Source organism: Augochlora pura, chromosome 9 (genome assembly GCF_028453695.1).
Source record: "Augochlora pura isolate Apur16 chromosome 9, APUR_v2.2.1, whole genome shotgun sequence".
NCBI lineage: Eukaryota > Metazoa > Arthropoda > Insecta > Hymenoptera > Halictidae > Augochlora > Augochlora pura.
Window position 1 is genome coordinate 3,934,442 of NC_135780.1, and position 19,009 is coordinate 3,953,450.

A 19,009-nucleotide genomic window follows, 5' to 3' on the forward strand; every position below is an offset into this window, starting at 1 on the left:
TGTAAGCTTGTATAAACTTATGTAAACTAGTCGCTTATGTAAACTTATACAAGCTACGCAAAAATTGCAGAAACGATCGCGAAGGTGCCTTCGACAGGAATTGTAATATTTATAGAAAATGATTTAGGTACCTGGCGGGAGTTTTTTAAGAATTTGGGAAAAATTCTACGGTCTTGCAGACGAATTGAACAGCTCTAGAAAAAAATATAGCTAGGTTGAGAGAAGACCTGCTTGTAGAATTTTTAGAAAATCGCGTCGAGATTTAAAGTGCAATTAAAAATTAATAGCGAGAGTTACGAAAAAATTGTGAGACGTTTAAACAGTACAATAAGAGGCAAAAAAGTGTAACTGTGAAGAAAATTATAGAGGCTTCAGAAAAATTGCAGCGTTTCCGGAAAATTAGCTCTAGAAAAATAGCACGACGGTAAAAATAGCTCTAGAATATAGCGTGACGATAAAATTAGCTCTAGGAAAATAGTACAACGAGAAAAAGAAAGGAAAATAGTATCGCAGGAGAGCTGACTCTAGGATAATATTAATTCTCAGAAAAAAAAGATTATAGCGTCTATAAGAAGGTTGTGAGCACCATGGAAAATTCGAAGGTCCAATTTTCTAGTAGCATAACCAGCGATAACAAGAATGGCTTCGGGTAAACAGCTTTCGATACGTACATATCCGGCTGCCTCACTCTCTCTCTCTCTCTCCCTCTCTCTCCCTCTCTCCGAGTCGAAGTTCATTTTTATTTTAAACCCGGACAACTTTCGTCAATGAACGAGGAGCGGCGCTAAAATTAGAAACAATATAGCCGCTGCGTCAGCACCGGCCGCCGATTGCCACTTCGATACCGTGTGAAGGATCCTCTCGTGGAAACAGGTTTCTTTTCCGGCGACGGTTTCCGCGCCCCGGCGAAAGTGAAATTTACGGTTCCGCAATCGATCTGCCGCGGCGGCGGCGGACGTCTAATTTCGACAGAACGTGACGACGACGCCCGCTGCCAGGAATTCGGTGAATCGGTGTGTACGGGGCGACGATTAACGAGTCCGCGACGGGAACAATCGATTCGCAACAAGTGTTTACAACGGAGGGACCATTTGTCGGCGCGGCATTAACACCTACGCGCCGAACGCCGTTCACTTTCTGCTTCACCCTGGGAACGCACCCTCCTTTAATATTGACGCCCCGGCCACCGGCGGCCACCTTTTAATGACTCCGATGCGGGGAACAGATGTTCGATCATTCTTTTTCTAGCCATTATTAAACTATTATTAGCACGTGATTAATAGACTGCGGACTTTTATGCGAAAGGAACATCGTCCGAGCTAATTGTAAAATGCTGGTGCTGCCGTTGATTTTGTTACTTGATCGTTTTAATGATTTCCTCTTAACGTGGGAGCATTTTTCAATTTTTCTTTTTTTGAGGTTATAGCTGATTTGTATTCGATTTATTAATTTTGTTCGTGGATTGGAGGGTTTTCGAGAATTGCAGGGATTTTGTAAATGATTTTGATGAGATATTTTATGTAATAGTGTAGCTCGGAAATTAATAATCGAAAAAGGCGGGTGGCTTTATAATCGAAGAAGTTTATGGGGTGAAAGTAACCCTTAATGGAGGCTTCGTTCTTTTGTAGACATTTTAAGATAACCGGGACGAAGAAACTCGGACGAGTCGACGAGTAGAAAATTCTGGTCGACGCGCGCGCGGCTGTTCCATCGAATAGCGAAAACTCTCGAGATTCCAGAAGCGGGGCGGAGTCGACCTGCCTCAAAGTTGTTCCGCGAGCGGGTCGCGACCCGATGTCGGAGCCACCGCGATTCGACGCGTCGAGAGATCGTGGAAGGTTCAAGAGCTCTATTAGCCGGGCGGGGTCCCGGGATTGATAGGAGGTCAATCCGGCGGTGATCTCCCTCCTCGGCCGCGCGAGGTCGAGCTTACGCATCGGCTGCCACGCAACGGGCGCGAGCCGTCTTCTTCGTCGCGTCGTTGTGTGCGGCAGCATTGGTATTTATAAATAAATGCGTCGGCCACGTGCCACGGAGAAATGGAATGGCGTTCGCGGTGAGTGCCTTAACTCGAGCAGGGAGGCTTAAAACGGATCCGGGGGTGGTGCCGCCGCCGTCGCCGCCGCCTCGTCCCGTCGGTTTGTTGTTTAATTTTCTTTGATGACGAAACTTTGACGGACACCGAGGTCGAGGTTCGGAAAAACTGACTGCAGCTGTGCATATAGGTCGCCCGCGGTGCGGCACTTTGATGATCGGGGCTGCGCGCTCCGAACGAAAACGGCCGGGGATCGAGAGAATTCGGGGTTGTTCGCGATTAATGCGCTGCTTTGTTAATTAACCATTCACTGGCTACGAAAGATATTTATTTCTTTGTTTTATCTTTGCTTATAATTGGGTCGTATTATCGTGTTATATACGTTTAAACTTTAAGAGTTACTAAATTTTTAAGACTCAGTCGTTTAAGTAATTCATGGGGGAAGTTAAGTAGCTAAAATATAAAATCGTAAGGAGATAAAAAGAATTCATTAACATTGTAACTATCTGCAACTTATCAAAATAATTAAAGAAATCGTCTCATTTTTATTTACTTTCGCTTCCACAAGATCGTCTAAGAAAATATCTACTTCGCACAAAAATATCCTTCGGCTTCGTACTTAATAATTTCCCTAATGCAACGAGGCAATTTTTGTACCCTGTACAAAATACAGTCCCTATTAAGATCAACTGGCATCATTCACCAATTAAAAATAATAGCAGCAGCACTTTAGCATCGCGAGCATCGGGTCAAGCAAATATCAAACAAGAAACGTACAGAGCCGCGAGACCGCACTGCGAACGATAATAACGCTCGATAAAATAAATAAAACGTTAGTGGGGCGGTTGCGCCTGGGAATAAAACAACCGAGACATTTCCGCAAGAGAGAGACAGAGAGATAGAGAGGGAGGAGAGAGTACACGGCGCAATTACCAGGGAAACGAGCGTAGAGGGCCCAAATATGACTTTCAATTAGCATACGCGAGCCCCGAGCGTCCAGTGATTATGTTCGCTGGATCAGCACTCGACGCGGAACGTCCTCGAACGGGTCGGCCGCAATCAACCGTTCCCAAAAGACTCGGCTAAAAGCATTTCGGCAACTCGCGCAACGACCGGGCAAACCGGGGGGGAAAGGGTTGATACGTTGATACGCGTCGCGAGTAATTCCGTTAGGCTCGTCCCGGAGAGCGCAGGTGTGCTACTCGCGTTAGCGCGCCGTGGAGGAGAAGGACAACAATTCTCCGTGGCAGCTACCGTCGCCCTGGGACTCAGCCGACTTTGCACAGTTAACGCGTTGCAGCAGCCGGCCAGGATCTTTCTCTCTTTCCCTATTCATCGGGGTCAATTCGAGTCGTCGCGCCGCGCCGGTTACACCGAACGTGTAACAAAGGTTCAATCAACTTTTTACACTCGATTCTCCTGCTCCGGCTCTGTTTGCGCGGAGTCGCGGGGTTCTTTCGTTGATTAAACCGGCGTCACCCACTTCGCAAAGTGCTGTCGCTTCCACTTACCGAGGGGAAACGCTAGAGCCCTTGGTAAACGTTTCCGGTGCCCGGGAAAATTATAGAGCCTTTGGAGAATGTTGGACGACGGGAATGAAGGTTCTTACGGGCTTTTGATGAAGTTGGAGGGTGGTGGGCAGGTTTGTAACTTGTTTGAAAAATTAGAGGCGTTTGGAGAACGTTTTAGAGCTTTTGGAAGTTATTCGGGAGCTCTGGGGGAATTGTAGAGGCTTCGAAAAACATGTTCAGATCTAGTGCAAAATTGCAGAGTCTGTGGTTAAGACTCTAGAGCCTTTGAAATATGTTGTAGAGACTATAAAAAATTTCGGAGTCATTAGAAAGTCTTTTAGAGCTTTTGGAAAAATTCTAGATGCTGTAGAAAAATTCTAGACCCTCTAGAACGCTTCCTGGAATTCACAAAACTATCGCAGAGCGGTAGAAAAATTGCGAACTCTTCAATATATACTGCCAGCTCTAAATCAAAACTACAGAGTCTATATATATAATTCTAGAGTCTTTGAAATACGTTATAGAGGTCCCAAAAAATTAGAGGACAATTAGAAAGTATTCTAGAGCTTCTGAAAAATTTGTATGCTTACGAAAAAAATTCTAGAGCTTTCAAAAAATTTCTAAAGCCTCTGGCTCGCTTTATCGAATTCACAAAACCATCGCAGAGGTCTAGAAAAATTGTAGAGCCTGCAAAAATGCTCTCAACTCTACAAAAAACTACAAAGCTTATCAGTAAAATTACAGAGTCTTTAAGAAACGTTACAAAAGGCTCTGAATAATAGTACAAGCATTGAAAGGCGTTCTAAAATCCATTGGAAAAACTGTTTTAGAGCTTTTAGAAAAATTCTAGAGCCTTTCACTGACTCGTAAGATCCATTAAAAACTGTGAAGCGCTCAAAAAGATTGTATGCCTATTGAGAAATATTCCCAGGTCTGAAAACAGTTTCTAGAGCTTTAAGAAAAATGATAGAGCTTCGGAAAGAAATGGTTAGCTCTTAGACAAGATCGCAGTCGGTCCCGGGGGACAGGTGAGACAGGTTAAGCCGTCGCGGGGCCAGGTTTTTCCCTCGATTCGTTTCTCGTACTCCGTTTTCCCCGAAGTCGCCCGGACCTTCCGCTGATTAAACCAGCGTCACCTACTTCGCGGACTGCCGTCATTTCCGTTTTTCGAGCGCCTTGCGTCACACGTCGACGCGTGGCCGAGCAACGCCGAAGGGGGATAGCTCGGGCATGTTCGTTACAGTTTTAGAAGCGCCTTTTTTTACGCGAACAATCTTTTTTTCTCTCGTCCTCTCCTCTCTCTCTCTCTCTCTCTCTCTCCCCTCCCGCCGCGTCCCTCGCCGTGCACTTCCTTCGCCCCTTTTTCTGCCTACTCTCGGCCGCGTTTAAGCGATCCTCCGCACGCCTCTCGCGTCGATTAATAGCGTTCCATTGAAAGCCATAAACGATACTCCGATAACGAGCGCGCGCGCGGAAATAACCGGGACGCGCGGATCAGCTAATTCTGGGTTTATTTCGAAGATTCTGAAGCGTACGGCGCACGCTTCCTGCCGACGTACGCCGCTGGAAGAAGAAAAAAATGTTCGCAACGCTTTCTTTTATCCCTCGTCGAGATCAATTTTATACATCCGCGCGCGTCTCGGCAGACTTCTCCGTATGTATATTTAATCGTTAGTACGGTAACCGAACAATCTCATCCAGGAAAGACTAACTGCTTCATTTATTCGTGAAAAGAATAATGATTATGCTCCGGTATAAATACGCTCGACGTATATTTAGCTACGCTGCGGTTCAACCCTGTTCGCTATATATTCGACATATTTTTTATACGATGTATTTATAATGTCATTGGTAAATATACTTCCTAATATGCTCAATGTATATTTAGCTGCGGTCAATGCTGTTCGCTTATATATTCCATATATTTTTTATAAAATATATTTATAATGTTATTGATGAATATACTTCCTAAAATGCTCTGTGTATATTTAGTTACGCTGCGGCCAATGCTGTTGGCTATGTATTCCATATATCTTCTGTATATTTATAACATTATAGGTAAATATATTATTTAATCACTGTGATAATTTTTGTTAGTTACGTTTTGTAAATCCAAAGAATTTTTCGCACCCGGACGACGTATCTAAGCTACGAATATGAAAATCTCTGAAATTAGAGATCGCTTTTAGAAGCGTTGAAATAATTGAACAAAAATGTGAAAGAATTGAATAAAAAGGTATTGGAGGTACTGCGATAAAAAATGCCTCGAAATTGAACAATACGATCGTATAGCCTCCGAGAAAATCGTGTTGATAAAATCCGTCTCTGTCGCTATCTCAATCTCCTGCCGCGTCTGATCGCGACCGGCCGATTCCACTTCCTCTCACCGCGAACCAGTCCATCTTGTACCTCGATTTACTCCGAGGACGAAGACCGCGCTTCGCGACATGTTATTCCACATTATCGACTCAATTTTCCACGAGGCATCGCCACTTCGACGATCTCGCCGAGCGGAAACGCCGTTCGGGCACGGCCGGGCCGTCGTATCGGACAGAAACGAAGTGGCTTTCGCGGTCGCGAAATCCGACGCTCGACTTTCACGTCCGACTTCCATCGGCATCGAAACACGACCGGCCGCGAGCGGACAAAAGACCCGAGGTCAGGTACGAAATCCGACCTGGCCGGGCCGGGGCGACAAGGTGGCCGGAGAGGAGAGGAACGATGGGGGAGAGAGGGGAGGGGCGTCGTGGTATCGAGGAGCATCCGAAAGAAACAAACAGACGAGAGGAAACGACAGGCCCGTGGGGTGGTTGGGTGACGATCCGGTGGAGGCTGCGTACCGAAATACACTAGCACGGCCGATTCTCACGAGCACAGGCATGATCGCGATTGCACGTGCAGCCGACCACCATCTTAGAAGGTGGCCGCGCTATTTCAGGCGGGCCAGCCGGTGCCATGTAGCGAAGCAGGACCGTGCAGATCGCCTCTGTTTACCCGTGGACCACCAATTCACTCGATCCGATACTGGAGCCCACGGCTTCGCAGAAAAATTCTGGCTAAGCGAGGGTTCGTGCTCTAGACGCGTTTTACTGCTTCAGTGGGATGCAAAGAAATTATGCGGAGTTCGAAAATTAATTGGAGTTGTTGAAATTATTCTTGGCTTTAAAGAAAAGTGATCGGGGCTCCGAGTAGCACCTTTGAAAAATGACGCGGAGGCTTGGAAAAAATTGTACGATCTTTAGAGAATATTGTAGCGTGTCTTAAAAAATTCTACAACTTTTAGGAGGTTTATAGGATTTATGAAAAGGTTGCATAGCTTTGAAAAAATTCTAGGACTACCGGATAGACCACTGTTAACCCTTGAGAAACATTATGAGGACCCTGTATAAAATTATAGTGACTTGGAAAATCATGCAGTGGCTTGACAAAAATTATACGACCTTTAGAGAATATTTTAGGGTATTTCAACAAATTATAGAATTTTTGTAACGTTTCAGAATTTATGAAAAAGTTGTATAGCTTTGGCAAAATTATAGAGGTCTGGAGGAGCACTATTAACAGTTAAGAAAAATTATAAGGATCCTAAATAAAATTATAAAGACGGACAAAATTGAGGCTTGAAGAAAATATGAGTCCTAAAAAAACATTGCAGTGCTTTTGGAAAAATTATAGTCTTCTCAGAAAAAATTTGAATCTCTTGAGAACAATTCTAAAGCTTCCAGAACACCTGTAGGATTTAAAATAAATAACCTCGACATAAGAATGCGTGAATTTTGGAGAAAACATTCTGAAGTCTTTAAAAAATGTTGCAACGTTTAGAGAAAGGCTTCGACGCTTTTAAAAAATTCGCAGAACCTTAGAAAAAAACTGAGGAACCGATAGCGAAATTATAGCAAAATTTTTATCGAAATAAGGGATCTCAGTCTTTTCTTATTGGAAAATAAGTTGTTGACTGTGTAGCAAGACGGTGTATTCTCCAATTGAACGATTCAATAACTTTCAGTGCATGTAGAAAATACGAGAAGGGACGCTTCGATCGGCGCGCGTGTATTGTTAAATTGTGAACTATAGACGGTATCGCGGATACGTTGAATTGGTCGTGGACAATGTTTAATTGCACGGTACATGAAGCCTTTGAATTTCGAGTGTGGGCGTCCCACTAATTTTGAACGGAAACCAAACACATCGGGGCTCGCTCGAGCTGTAACAGAGTTTCAGAAAACGGTGTATGTAATAATAAAGTAATAATAAACGTCGGCGGAAGGTTTGCATATTGAAGACAGACTAAACAGTCGTGGATGCAGCCGAGTTTCGTTTGAGCCGAACCGCGAGAGGATTAATTAATTAGCCCGCTCCCAGGTGCGTGCCGTGCTCGCCGTATAATCGTCTCTGGTCGCCGGGAGTTCTGCATATTCGTTTCAATTATGTAATCGTGCGCGAGACAGTCGACAAGACGCTTTCTTATCAGAACACCACGTCGGCGTTTTTCTGGCCTCGCCGTAACCAATACTATCGGAGTTGAAACGACACGCTAGTGTCGCCGTTCCGTGAGATACTTCTCTGGTAACCCCTTCGCGCTCGAGTGGTCACTTCGAGGAACTATTGAAATTGTTACACCACGTTCCAAAATAATTGCTACACGTATTGACAAAGCATAGATTTCAGAAAATCATTAAATTTGTAACTCTGTATGAATCAATTTTAAGATACAATTTTCCATGCGCGAAGTGAATTTTCTCACGGAAAATAGAAATACAGTAAATCAGAAAAATTGTCTTAGATCTACAATTAAAGCAGCTTCGAGTGAAAAGAGTTAACAGATTTCCATTGCGTGCTAACTCAGTTCAGGTGAACTGTTTAATTATGCTCATTGGATTGATCGATCGAGATAGCAGTCTTTTAATTTACAGTTACTCAGATTGCTAAAAAACTCTTAGAGATCTTTTTATTCAATATATTTGTAACAAGCGTTGCAGTGACACTGGTTAGAAATCAGAATAAATATTTTACCTTTGTAATATTGTGTTATTAAGCAGCTGTTTTAAGCATCTCGTAAGTCTAGCGGTAAAATAAGTCATTGAACAGTAATGCGAACAAACGAGGTTCTCTATTCGTGTCGTATCGCGTTCACCCCTTTACAAATTCGCACCCGCTGCTGAACAAACGAACCTCGCGCACCGGCTTGGGCTTTTACAAATAAATATTTCAAACGCTAGAAAATTCAACGGACGTTGCAATCCTATTATGAAATTTTTAAGCGACCCCGTTAGGGAATCTCGCCGGGCACGCTTTAACCCTGTGGACCTCTCTGTATAGGACCACTGTGCATTCGCAATAACGCCGAGGACGCTGCGGCGCGCACTTTGCACCGATCTTCCGCCCGTTGTTTCGAAAATATTACGTAATTATCGCGGCGCTAATGAAACGCGACAGCGCGGACCGGATTAAAAAACATTGGTCAGTGGTGACTTCGTTGAGCGGACGATAATGTAATCGGGTTAAAAAGGATATGAAAAACGCGCCGGAGACAGCGGTACGCGGAACGGTAGCAACATTTTTGAGTAATTATTATTTTTCCTTGGAGAAAACGTTCCTAGGTAAAATGAGCTGTAATGAGATTTTAATATGAATTTATCTAAGCAGAAAGTTGTATAAGAATATAAAAATTAGCTTTATTGGTTGTTTGATATGTTCGTTAGCAGCGTCGTTATTGTGCATAGTTATATTTCTTATCCTGTTGTGAAATGTGATAAAAATGTCGTCGAAGGGAAGCCATGAATTCTTTAAATGTAATGCTGTGTGTTACAATTTTTAATAACTGTGTTCACAACATTAATTTGATTTGATTTAGAATTTGGAATTTAGAGTTTAGAATTTAGAATTTAGAATTTAGAATTCAAAATCTGAAATTTAGAATTTAAAATCTAAAATTTACAATTTACAATTTACAATTTAGAACATAGAATTTGAAATCTAAAATTTATAATTCAAAATCGAAAATTTTAAATTTAAAATCTAAAATTTAGAATCTAAAATTTAAATAGAAAATCATGGTCGTCACACGTGTACAGCAAGCACGCTAAAAATAAAGAAACTATCTAAAACGAACCAAATGACCTAAGATTATATTTTCATTCTCAACTTCCCAGATAATAGTGCCACAAAACTACCAATATTTCTCCATACAATACCAACTCCCAAAACCCTTAAAAATGGACAAAATGGTGACGTTTTCACACGTTCCTTGCTACGTGTACCACCGATGGTTAAACTTGATCTTTAGACCAGGTGTACCACCGGTGGTACACGCAGTCATATTTATTTAACGCGCTGAAAACATATATTTTATAACAAATGTAATTCTCCAAAACATATTTCAACCAAAAAAAGATGCACTATACAAAATGCAGTATAAAACAAAGCACATAAGTTTATATATTTGTTACATATACAATAATTAATAATTACATTTGATATATCAATCTTTAGTCAAAATATGAAATTTCCCGAACGACAAGTCAGGCAAAAATATAACCTGGTAAAAGCCGAAATATGTTCGCAAAGAGATGGCCACACAATCGGTCGGGGAAGGAAGTTCGGCAACCGCGAGACGAAGAATTTCGGAACTGATGGCAGACAGGGTCGAGGGCCGAGAGAAAAAAGGCAGGCGCGCGCGATAAATTTTTCAACGACGAAATTCATCGATGATTATTTTCGCGCGGGTTCCAACGCCGGCTGTCGGGCCTGCGTCGAGCGGGGAACCTTGCGGCTGGTTGGGCACGCGCGACGGATATAATCCAGAAAGGGTGTTGCGACGACGAAGACTTCACCCCTCGCCAGCCCACGCGGAACAGGTTGGACCCCCTCCCCTCCCCGCCTCGGCTAGAGTAAATAGATCCCGGCGGAGTTAGAAGTCGCTTGATAAACAGTGGAACGACCGCGGTAAACGGTTTTTCCGAACAATCAAACTGGCCTGCCCGATGTGTGCCGAGAACAAACCCTCGCGGATAGTGATTAGGCTCTAATTGAGTGGTCGCGATTGGTTGATGACGTTCGACGGACGTCGGAATCGGCGCTCGATCGTTCGGAAACGTTTCGAAATCGAGGGCGACGGGACGCGAATCTCCCGAGACAATGTCACTCTGACGGCTTTTTTTTAACGAAAAGAATGAAAGATAAATGTTATTTTAAAACTTTTTTTTAATACGCGACAAATTTTATTTATTACTTATGCGAAAGGTCCTTTATGAGATATTCTACCACCGAAAAATAGTTCTGCTACTTTGATCGTGTATTAATATTAATATTTAAACACTGAAATAAGGGTTTCTGTGTAATTTAATTATTATTTATTTATTGTCTAATCAACGTAACTTCTACAGAAATCTCGTTAAGGGTACGTGAATTTTTAAAAATGGCTTTATGCATATTAGAATAATTTCATTATTCACTATTCTTATTCTTATATTAAAATTAATAATCACCTAGCGCCCTTTCATCCAAAAAGGATTCTACCACCTCGATCCTACTTTGTTCTAAACCCTACGAGAATTCTGAGCAACAGTTTATACTCTGTACAGAGAATTTCCATATCGAATCTCGATTTCATTAAAGCTCGACTAACGAAGAACGAAAACAAGTCCGTTGCAATTTATTGAAATTGTTCAAATAAAGAGTCGTCGATCGCGCAGCAACTGTGCCTGGTAACGATCCCGGAGAACTTTTATTGTCCATAACGTAGCGACGATTAACGTCAACCAGAATTACCAAAATAAATCCGGATAATTTAGATTTCGCGTCGGAATGCGACTGTAACAATCCCATGAAAAAAAATTCGAGAACGTCGCGAACGGTCTGAGAGAAAAATCGAGAATTTTCGCCTATTAAAATAACTGTTGATCGTTGCCACGTTACACCCCCCCCCCAAAAAAAAGAAAAGAAAATCCAAAAAAGATTTAATTCCTGGAGGCGTGCGAGGTGGCAGCGTGATCGCGGAACGAATTTCGCGATTCCAGTTACGCTCGGCGGGGGGATAACTAGAATTGAAATAAAGTCGAGGCACGACAAAAGCGAGAAATTCGATACCACTTGAGGCGCGCAAAGTGGAGCAAGCGTTCGAGATGGTGGGGGGGGGGGGGCGGGTGCGGGGGAGAGGGACGGAAAAGCCGAGTCGACGGAAATTCAATAACCAGTAAAAGTTTCCGTGGGAGAGCCGTTTCGCTCCCTCCCTCTCTCTCTCCCTCTCTCTCTCTTTCTCTTTTTCTCTCTGTTCGGCCGTGTCCGCGTCAAAAGAAACAGACGGCCGGCAGACGGAGCGCCGTGAAATTAGACGCTCGACAATAATTAATCTGGGTCGCGGGCTCGCGGAAGCGCGCAATCGATAGGCGACCGTTTTTCGTCGCGTTTTCCTGCCGCTTTTCCGAGAGCGCGCGCGCGCGCGCGTGTTTCCGGCCGAATACATACCCCGACGCGTCTCTCTGCTCCGAATCGCGTTTAAGCGCGCGGCGACACACCGAGACGTCTCCGACACGGGACTTCTTGCCCCGTAGCAACCCCGGAACATACCCGAAGCGTACTAGGAGCATCCCGGAAAGGGTTGACCCGGATCCACGGACCGGTTCTCCTCGAAAGTTTCAGCGCCGCCTCGTCCCCGGATTTTCGGCGATCGGCGACGTTTCTCTGCGGAGATAAACTTCCTCCGGCCGTGGTCTGGCAACTTTGGAATCGTATTATCGACGGCGCGGAGTCGGCGCGGGGGTGGCGCCGTGTTTGCTGACACGCGGAGTCAGTCGTTGACACGTGGGTCGGCGGAAAGTCTCGCCAAGTTGAGGGAACTCGTTTGATAAAGCGACGATCGGGGCGGCGATTCTTCGGATCGAGTTCGAGGAGATGCCGGACAGTTTGATGCTGTCGTGATTTATTCGAGGGTAACAGCTGATGGGATGTCGATACTGTGGCTCGCGAGGGTAGATTGGGTGTAGATGCGATATAGACGAGTGAAGATCGAAATTTCGTTTTTATTGTAATAGAATCGGGAAAAATTAACCCTTTGCACTCGAAGCCATTTGAACTGGAAATCTGAAATAATTTTCCTGGCTCACAGAATTTTTATTTTAAGAAATAAAGTGCACTTTTATGCGTCCCAAATTGATTCTTGCGATTTGTAGCAACAGTTTCACTGCTCGACAATTTTATCGATCTAAACTCTATTATTATAAAAATTATGTTGAAACGTAATAGAATAATTCTAGCGGTGCTTCATAGTCACCATTAGAGTGCAAAGGGTTAATATTAGAATTATAGAAAATTTATTTAAAATTTACTCAATTTTGTCAAAACACAAAACTATCTTCTACTGCGAGAAGAAACATTGGCCCAACAGGGACTCCCATGGGAACCCCTTAAAAATCAGCGCGGCGCTCAACCTGTTAAGGGTTGTTTCGAGCGTCGGCTAAAAGAACAGGTGAAACGGCGCCGCGGGACAGGTGAAATCGCGGGGATTGAAGAATTAACGGGGGTAATTAATCGCGGAGGGTATGTTTGTTAAGGTCGTTACGCGGGCCTCGTCTCCGGCTGATCGATCCCGGCAGCCTCGTTTCAGAAAAGTACCCGGAACGAGGGCTAGAGGGAAAATGGAGTCTGCGGGACGGGCATTATTGCGACCGGCTGTAGATATGGAAACGGCCGACTGCCTCCTTCCACAACCGGAATATTATTTCGCCAGCGTTTAAGCAAGTGGGTCACGCCGTGCTTCTCGACACGGTTCGGCACGAGCCGAAGCCTGGTCCACGAAATTACGATTCTGAATCGCTAATCTTCTTCTTCAACCCCTTCAGCGGCCGTTGAACGCGACCCCGGCTCTACCTCGGATCCGGCACCGAACGCTGTGTTCGAAACATTGGCTGGAATATCTTACAATGCGCTTTGTCGTTTCGAGACGCGAACGATTTCGTTTCATTTTCGACGGTGAAACGTTCGATAATATTATTTCAGTGATATAAAAATTAAATAATATAAGTATTTGGATGGTTATTAATACTTATATGGAATAGATGCAATTTTAAGAGTAAAATCTTCTGAATGATTTTAAGAACATTATTTTAGTAATATAAAGATTAAATTTTCTTATGCAAAGTTTCATATGTTTATAAGTGTTTATATAAAGTAATTTTATTTGAATAGCAGAACCTTTTTAATAACATTATATTAATCTATATGATACTTAGACGGAGTAAATTTTATTTTTATTAATATTATTATTATGTGAATTATATCAGAATTAAATTACTTTATTTTAAAATTATCAGATTTATAGAGACACCGTAGAAAATAATATATCTTTCCTATGCCATGAGAAATGGCAGAAAATAAATTCTGAAATAAACGGTCTCACATTTTTCGTTCTAAAATTGTTGGAATGGTGGAAAAACATTTGTAGAAAATAATTAAATTCTCTCAAGTCAAGCGTACATTGTTAGGAAAAATAGCGACGAGTTTAAATGAATTCAATCTTGTCGTTCTTATATAACATCGCAGGTCAGTCGCCTCTAGTGCTTTTAATGTAGTTTTAATGTTAATAAAGGCTCGTGAAATGGGAGTATTGTCAATTCTACCGCCTTGAATTATGCTGTGATAATATAGCGATGGAACGGCAGTGACATTACGCCTTATTTAAGATTGACATAAATACCTAATTCAAGATTGACATAAATCTTCTATTTAAGATTGATACAGATTTATTATTTATGATAAGCTTTAATTTCTTACTTAACGTAAGCACCAATTTCTTATTTAATGTAAGGTTAAATTTCATATTTAATGTAAGCATAAATTTCTTATTTAATATAAGCATAAATTTCTTATTTAATATAAGCTTAAATTTCATATTTAATATAAGCATAAATTTCTTATTTAACGTAAGCATAAATTTCTTATTTAACGTAAGCTTAAATTTCTTATTTAACTTAAGCATAAATTTCTTATTTCCGATAAGCAGAAATTGTTCATTTCAAATTCACATCAATCCTTGGACACGCTAAAATATACACGAAAAAGGAGAAGCAAAAGATTCCGTGGAAAATTGATAATCAACATATTTCTGTACCTTGTAAAATCACTCGATTGTCCTCTTGAAAAAGCCGACGTCGACGACGGTGGAGAATCCGCTAATTCGTATCGCCGGAACGACAACTCCAATTAGTCTAAAATGTATTACGTCGCGCGACCCGTCCGACGTTCTCCCGTTTCCTTCCGCGCTTTTTAATTATCGGTCCCTGCAATCCTCTCCCGCCAGCGTCCCTGCAACAGAAAATCATTAATACTCTCAATTTCGTCCGGTTGATCGGTCACGCCGGCGTTAATCCTCGAAAATAGAAGAACGCGGTATGAATCAGCTCGTATGAATGAGATGGAAATAAATATACAGCGGTGGGGATCCTTTGACGTTCGGCTGTCAAAGAACGCGGTGTTTAGGGACACCGTGGATTTCTACACACGTGCGCAAACAAAACGTCGAAGCAGGTCGATGGATACGAATGCAATTTTTGCCGGGGACAAAGGGCGAGGAAAAGCACGGAGCACCGTTGCCGCTGAATTCGCGCCGTTTTTTTTTCTTTTTTTAATGCTCGACGAACACGGTGGCGAGAGGCTTCGATGATTATTGTTGGCCGAATAATGGCGCCGCCACTTTGTTGATCATCCCCGTGCGTTGAAACGCGTTTCGCTTCGGCTGCGAAATATTTTTTGGGGAAAAGAGCCTATAGGATAAATTGACAAACGAATATTGCAACAAACAGGTTTTGAGGTTGGTCACTTGAACGCGCCGCAACGGCAATGTTTACGCTCCGCGAGGAGAAGATGCATGACCGAGGAGGATTCCTATCGAACGCGAATCCAGTTTTCGCCTTGGCCAAACACCTTTTGCATAGCTAATTAGATTGCAGATATTTCTGCGGTCGGAAGGACGAACGCAGCGCGTCGCGCGTTTTCACTTTCGACATATCGTAGCTCATCCATCTCTGGTTTTGTTCGCGAGGGAATTGATCGTCGACGTTGACTGAATTCATAGAAGAGTTTAAATAGTTAGAGAGCATTTAAAGTGTTTAAGCAGCGAGAATAGATGCAGGGAATTTTTATTTCGCCTAAAAGTCTGCTGATCAATTTATGTTAATATTTTGAGTCGAGAAATAGCACGTGCATTAATATAGATTTATTCCGTGGAATATCTGTCTTCGAGGAGGGAATAAAAATCCTGTGAAAAATAAGGGAAAAGTCTCTGTTACAATTTCCAGCATCGAATGATTAGGATGAAAAAGCTCCGGCACGGTGGGCCGTCAGTTAAAGCGGCCATCGCGACGCAATTTCGCCTTAAAGATGAAGAACGAGGATCCGACGTCTCCGCGATAACACGTGTCTGGTGCTTTCTGCGGCACTTAATCTTCCGCGATGCCTCAATTTCCAGTCTGTAACTGTACCATCAGATCCCAAAAATGTTCACAAAGATTCTTCTTTCGAAAATAAGTGCTTCAATTTGGAGAAATCATCTGACTTGAATTTTAAATTTCGAAAACTTCCATCGAGAGAACTCTCTTCTTCTAAGATCGATCCTGCGCAGTGCTTCAATCGTTAGAACTTTGCGCCTCGGATTTTTAAATTAAATAATTTAGTTAATGTTGGCAAAGTTGCAGGGACATTTAAAGAAAAAGATAGAGCCATGGTAATTCAAACAATTAATGGCCGGATAAAAAGTACACCGTCTTCCACGAAGAGTCGAACAGCTGTTCCATTCAAAAGCCGCGCGGACCGCGACCGAGCGAAAACCAAAGAGCGGGGTTATTCCGCGAAAGGCGGCCGTTAATGACCGGTTTTTACGACCGCCGTCCATCCGGTTGTATCGGCGGTCTGCAGACGGTCTGCGGTATCTCATCGGCACGGAATTTGCATGTTCCTCGAAGAGACGGAGCGCAACCCACGCGTCCACCCGGAGTAATTCCATCCCCGAGGCTCTCCCTCGTGACACGTCCGCCTCGCCTCGCCTCGACGTGACTCATGCGATTTCGAAACACGGTCACGTTTTTGGCAAAAACAATGAGCTTTTATTACAGCGCGCTCGCATTGTCGTCGGTCTTCGGCAGTTGAAAAGCCGATCCTTAGGGGACGCTGAACTCCGGTCGCCAGAAATGTCGCCACCGATTTCGGGCGAACTATTGACATTAAAGCTGCTACAATCTCGAGGCTTGCGACGACAAACTTCGACTCGATTTAAAGCTCGAAGCTTCTACTTTTTTAACGATTTATTCGTTTTCTCGCATTTGTTTGTAGACAGTATAGCCAAAGGAAAAAATGGGAACTTGTTTTTCCTTGAAAATATTGCTGATGGAAATGTCTGCAAATGCAGTGGACAATTTTTCTTCCGATCTCAATAATAATCTAAAATAATTTTAGATAAAACTAAAGACCGGAACTTTTCCTTTACAACGACCTCTTGGACGTTAGCGCACGATTTTTTTTAGCCTCTTTATAGAGCTTTGAATGAAAGGTGTACTTCGCGAGGGTTTTTCACGCGCGTACTAGGTTCCCGTTTTCGTCTCATAAAACGATTTAAAAAAATCGTGCTTCAAGTTTGGAGAGCTCTTTGTAATAGAGGAAGAATCGAGCTTCAAATCTATGGTAGACTCATTAGTCGAAAAAATTTGTCAATGATTTCAGAGACGTTTCAATCGCAAGCATTTATCGAGGGTGAACGAACACACATGCACGGCATTTAACCCTTTACACTCGAATGGTGACTCTGAGGCACCACTAAAATTGTTATGGTACATTCCAAAATAATATTTATATTATGAGAAATTAAATTTCAAAAATTATTAGAAGTACAACTGTTGTTGCACGAGTTACAAGATACAATTTCGTATGCATAAAAAACATTTTGTCATGTAAATTGTAAATGCAGTATGTCGGAAAAGTAATTTTCGAATTACAGTAAAAACGGCTTCGAGTGCAAAGGGTTAAAATAAAAATCGAGAACTGCACGGGCGACATCCGGAATTGTATTTGAGTCACGCGGCGGCCAATTAGGATTACCGCGCGGGCCCCGCTGCCGGCCCGAATTTGTCGCAGGGACAAACTCTCGAATAGAAATTCCCTGTTGCATAAATGTATTAGGGTCGTGTAAACGCGACGGTGGCGCGCGACGCTCCTTTAGGGGACGGTCGTTATCAATTTTCTAGGGCGGGCCGAACCCGTTCGTTCCCTCGATCTTATTTTTCCCCCGAACTTCGCGGGAGGAAAGTTTTAATTGAATTTCTTCGCCGGCTACGGGAAATTTCGCGTTACCCTTGGACGGAGCGGATCAAAGCCGGACCCCCCGGTGCCTTTGAAGCTCGCCTGGACGCGACTCCGACAAAGAATTTCACGGTGCTCGGGCAACGGCGAAATCTCGCTGAATCGTTAATGTACCGTCCGTCATTTTCGATACGCAATTAGTAGCATTGTTTAATTGAATGTAATAATACGGTGAATAATTTACATTAACGCTGCTTCTATTTTATTTCGTCCCGGCAACACGCTTAATTAACGTAATCATACCGGACGCGCGGGCATTGTTAATGCCCGGCATTGCGAATTTAAAATTGGCCGCCGCCTGTCGCAATCGCGGTAGAAAATATTTACGGGCTCGGGTTTCCCGCTCAAATCGAGATCCGATCTGAATTTGTTAGTCAATTCCATGGGACAAGCAAAGCCGATTCTATTATAAACGATGGTACGATTCGTGATAACAAGCCGGACGGCTGTTTATGCAAAATTCGACGGTTCCATCCGAAACAATTACTAATTGCGATTTTATTATGTTTTAATCATTTGATCCAACGTAATTTAACATAATTAATGCTCTCACTGATATTTATTCATTCTTATTGTAATAAGACGATCGTTACGTCACTTTTGATTTATTAAAGTTGTTAAGTATACCTGTATATATTTCTTCTACTGTACAATTTTTCGATACAAAATATTCGACATAAAAATTCTCGGTTTATTAATGAGATATAGAGTGGTTATAATTAATGGATGGACTATAAGGATCGATTTGACGAAAGTTTTTTAGTGAGCGGACGGTTCTAATGTAATGGTGGTCTCTGTTGCAGGTACCTATCAAGGCCAGTGGCACCGCGGAATGAGGCACGGCTATGGGGTGAGAGCAAGCGCGCCCTTCGGTTTAGCCAGCCATTACAAGCCGTCGAAGCAAGTCAGAGCGTCACTGACGTCCTTGAGGAGCGCGGATGGCGGAGGACCGGTCGCACCGACACCGGAACCAACCGACAAGAGGGACCGTCGTGTCGACGACAGCAGGGGTGGTTTTGTATTGAAAGCTAGGAGCGACGATCCTCCCGCCAGGAGGAAGAGCCTCACCGAGAAGTCCTTGAAGAAGGGAATCCTCTCGGTAAAGTGTAATTTTTCAGTC

General features: G+C 43.1%; 1 protein-coding gene across 1 annotated transcript in view; it reads left to right on the forward strand.

Moving 5' to 3' along the window:
* The window catches only part of LOC144474816 (uncharacterized), a 58,088-nt gene that overhangs the window by 28,313 nt on the left and 10,766 nt on the right, over positions 1-19,009 (forward strand). Inside the window, exon 3 of the mRNA XM_078190131.1 lies at positions 18,693-18,988. Coding sequence (XP_078046257.1) covers positions 18,693-18,988 — 296 coding nt within the window. The remainder of the gene's footprint in view (positions 1-18,692; positions 18,989-19,009) is intronic.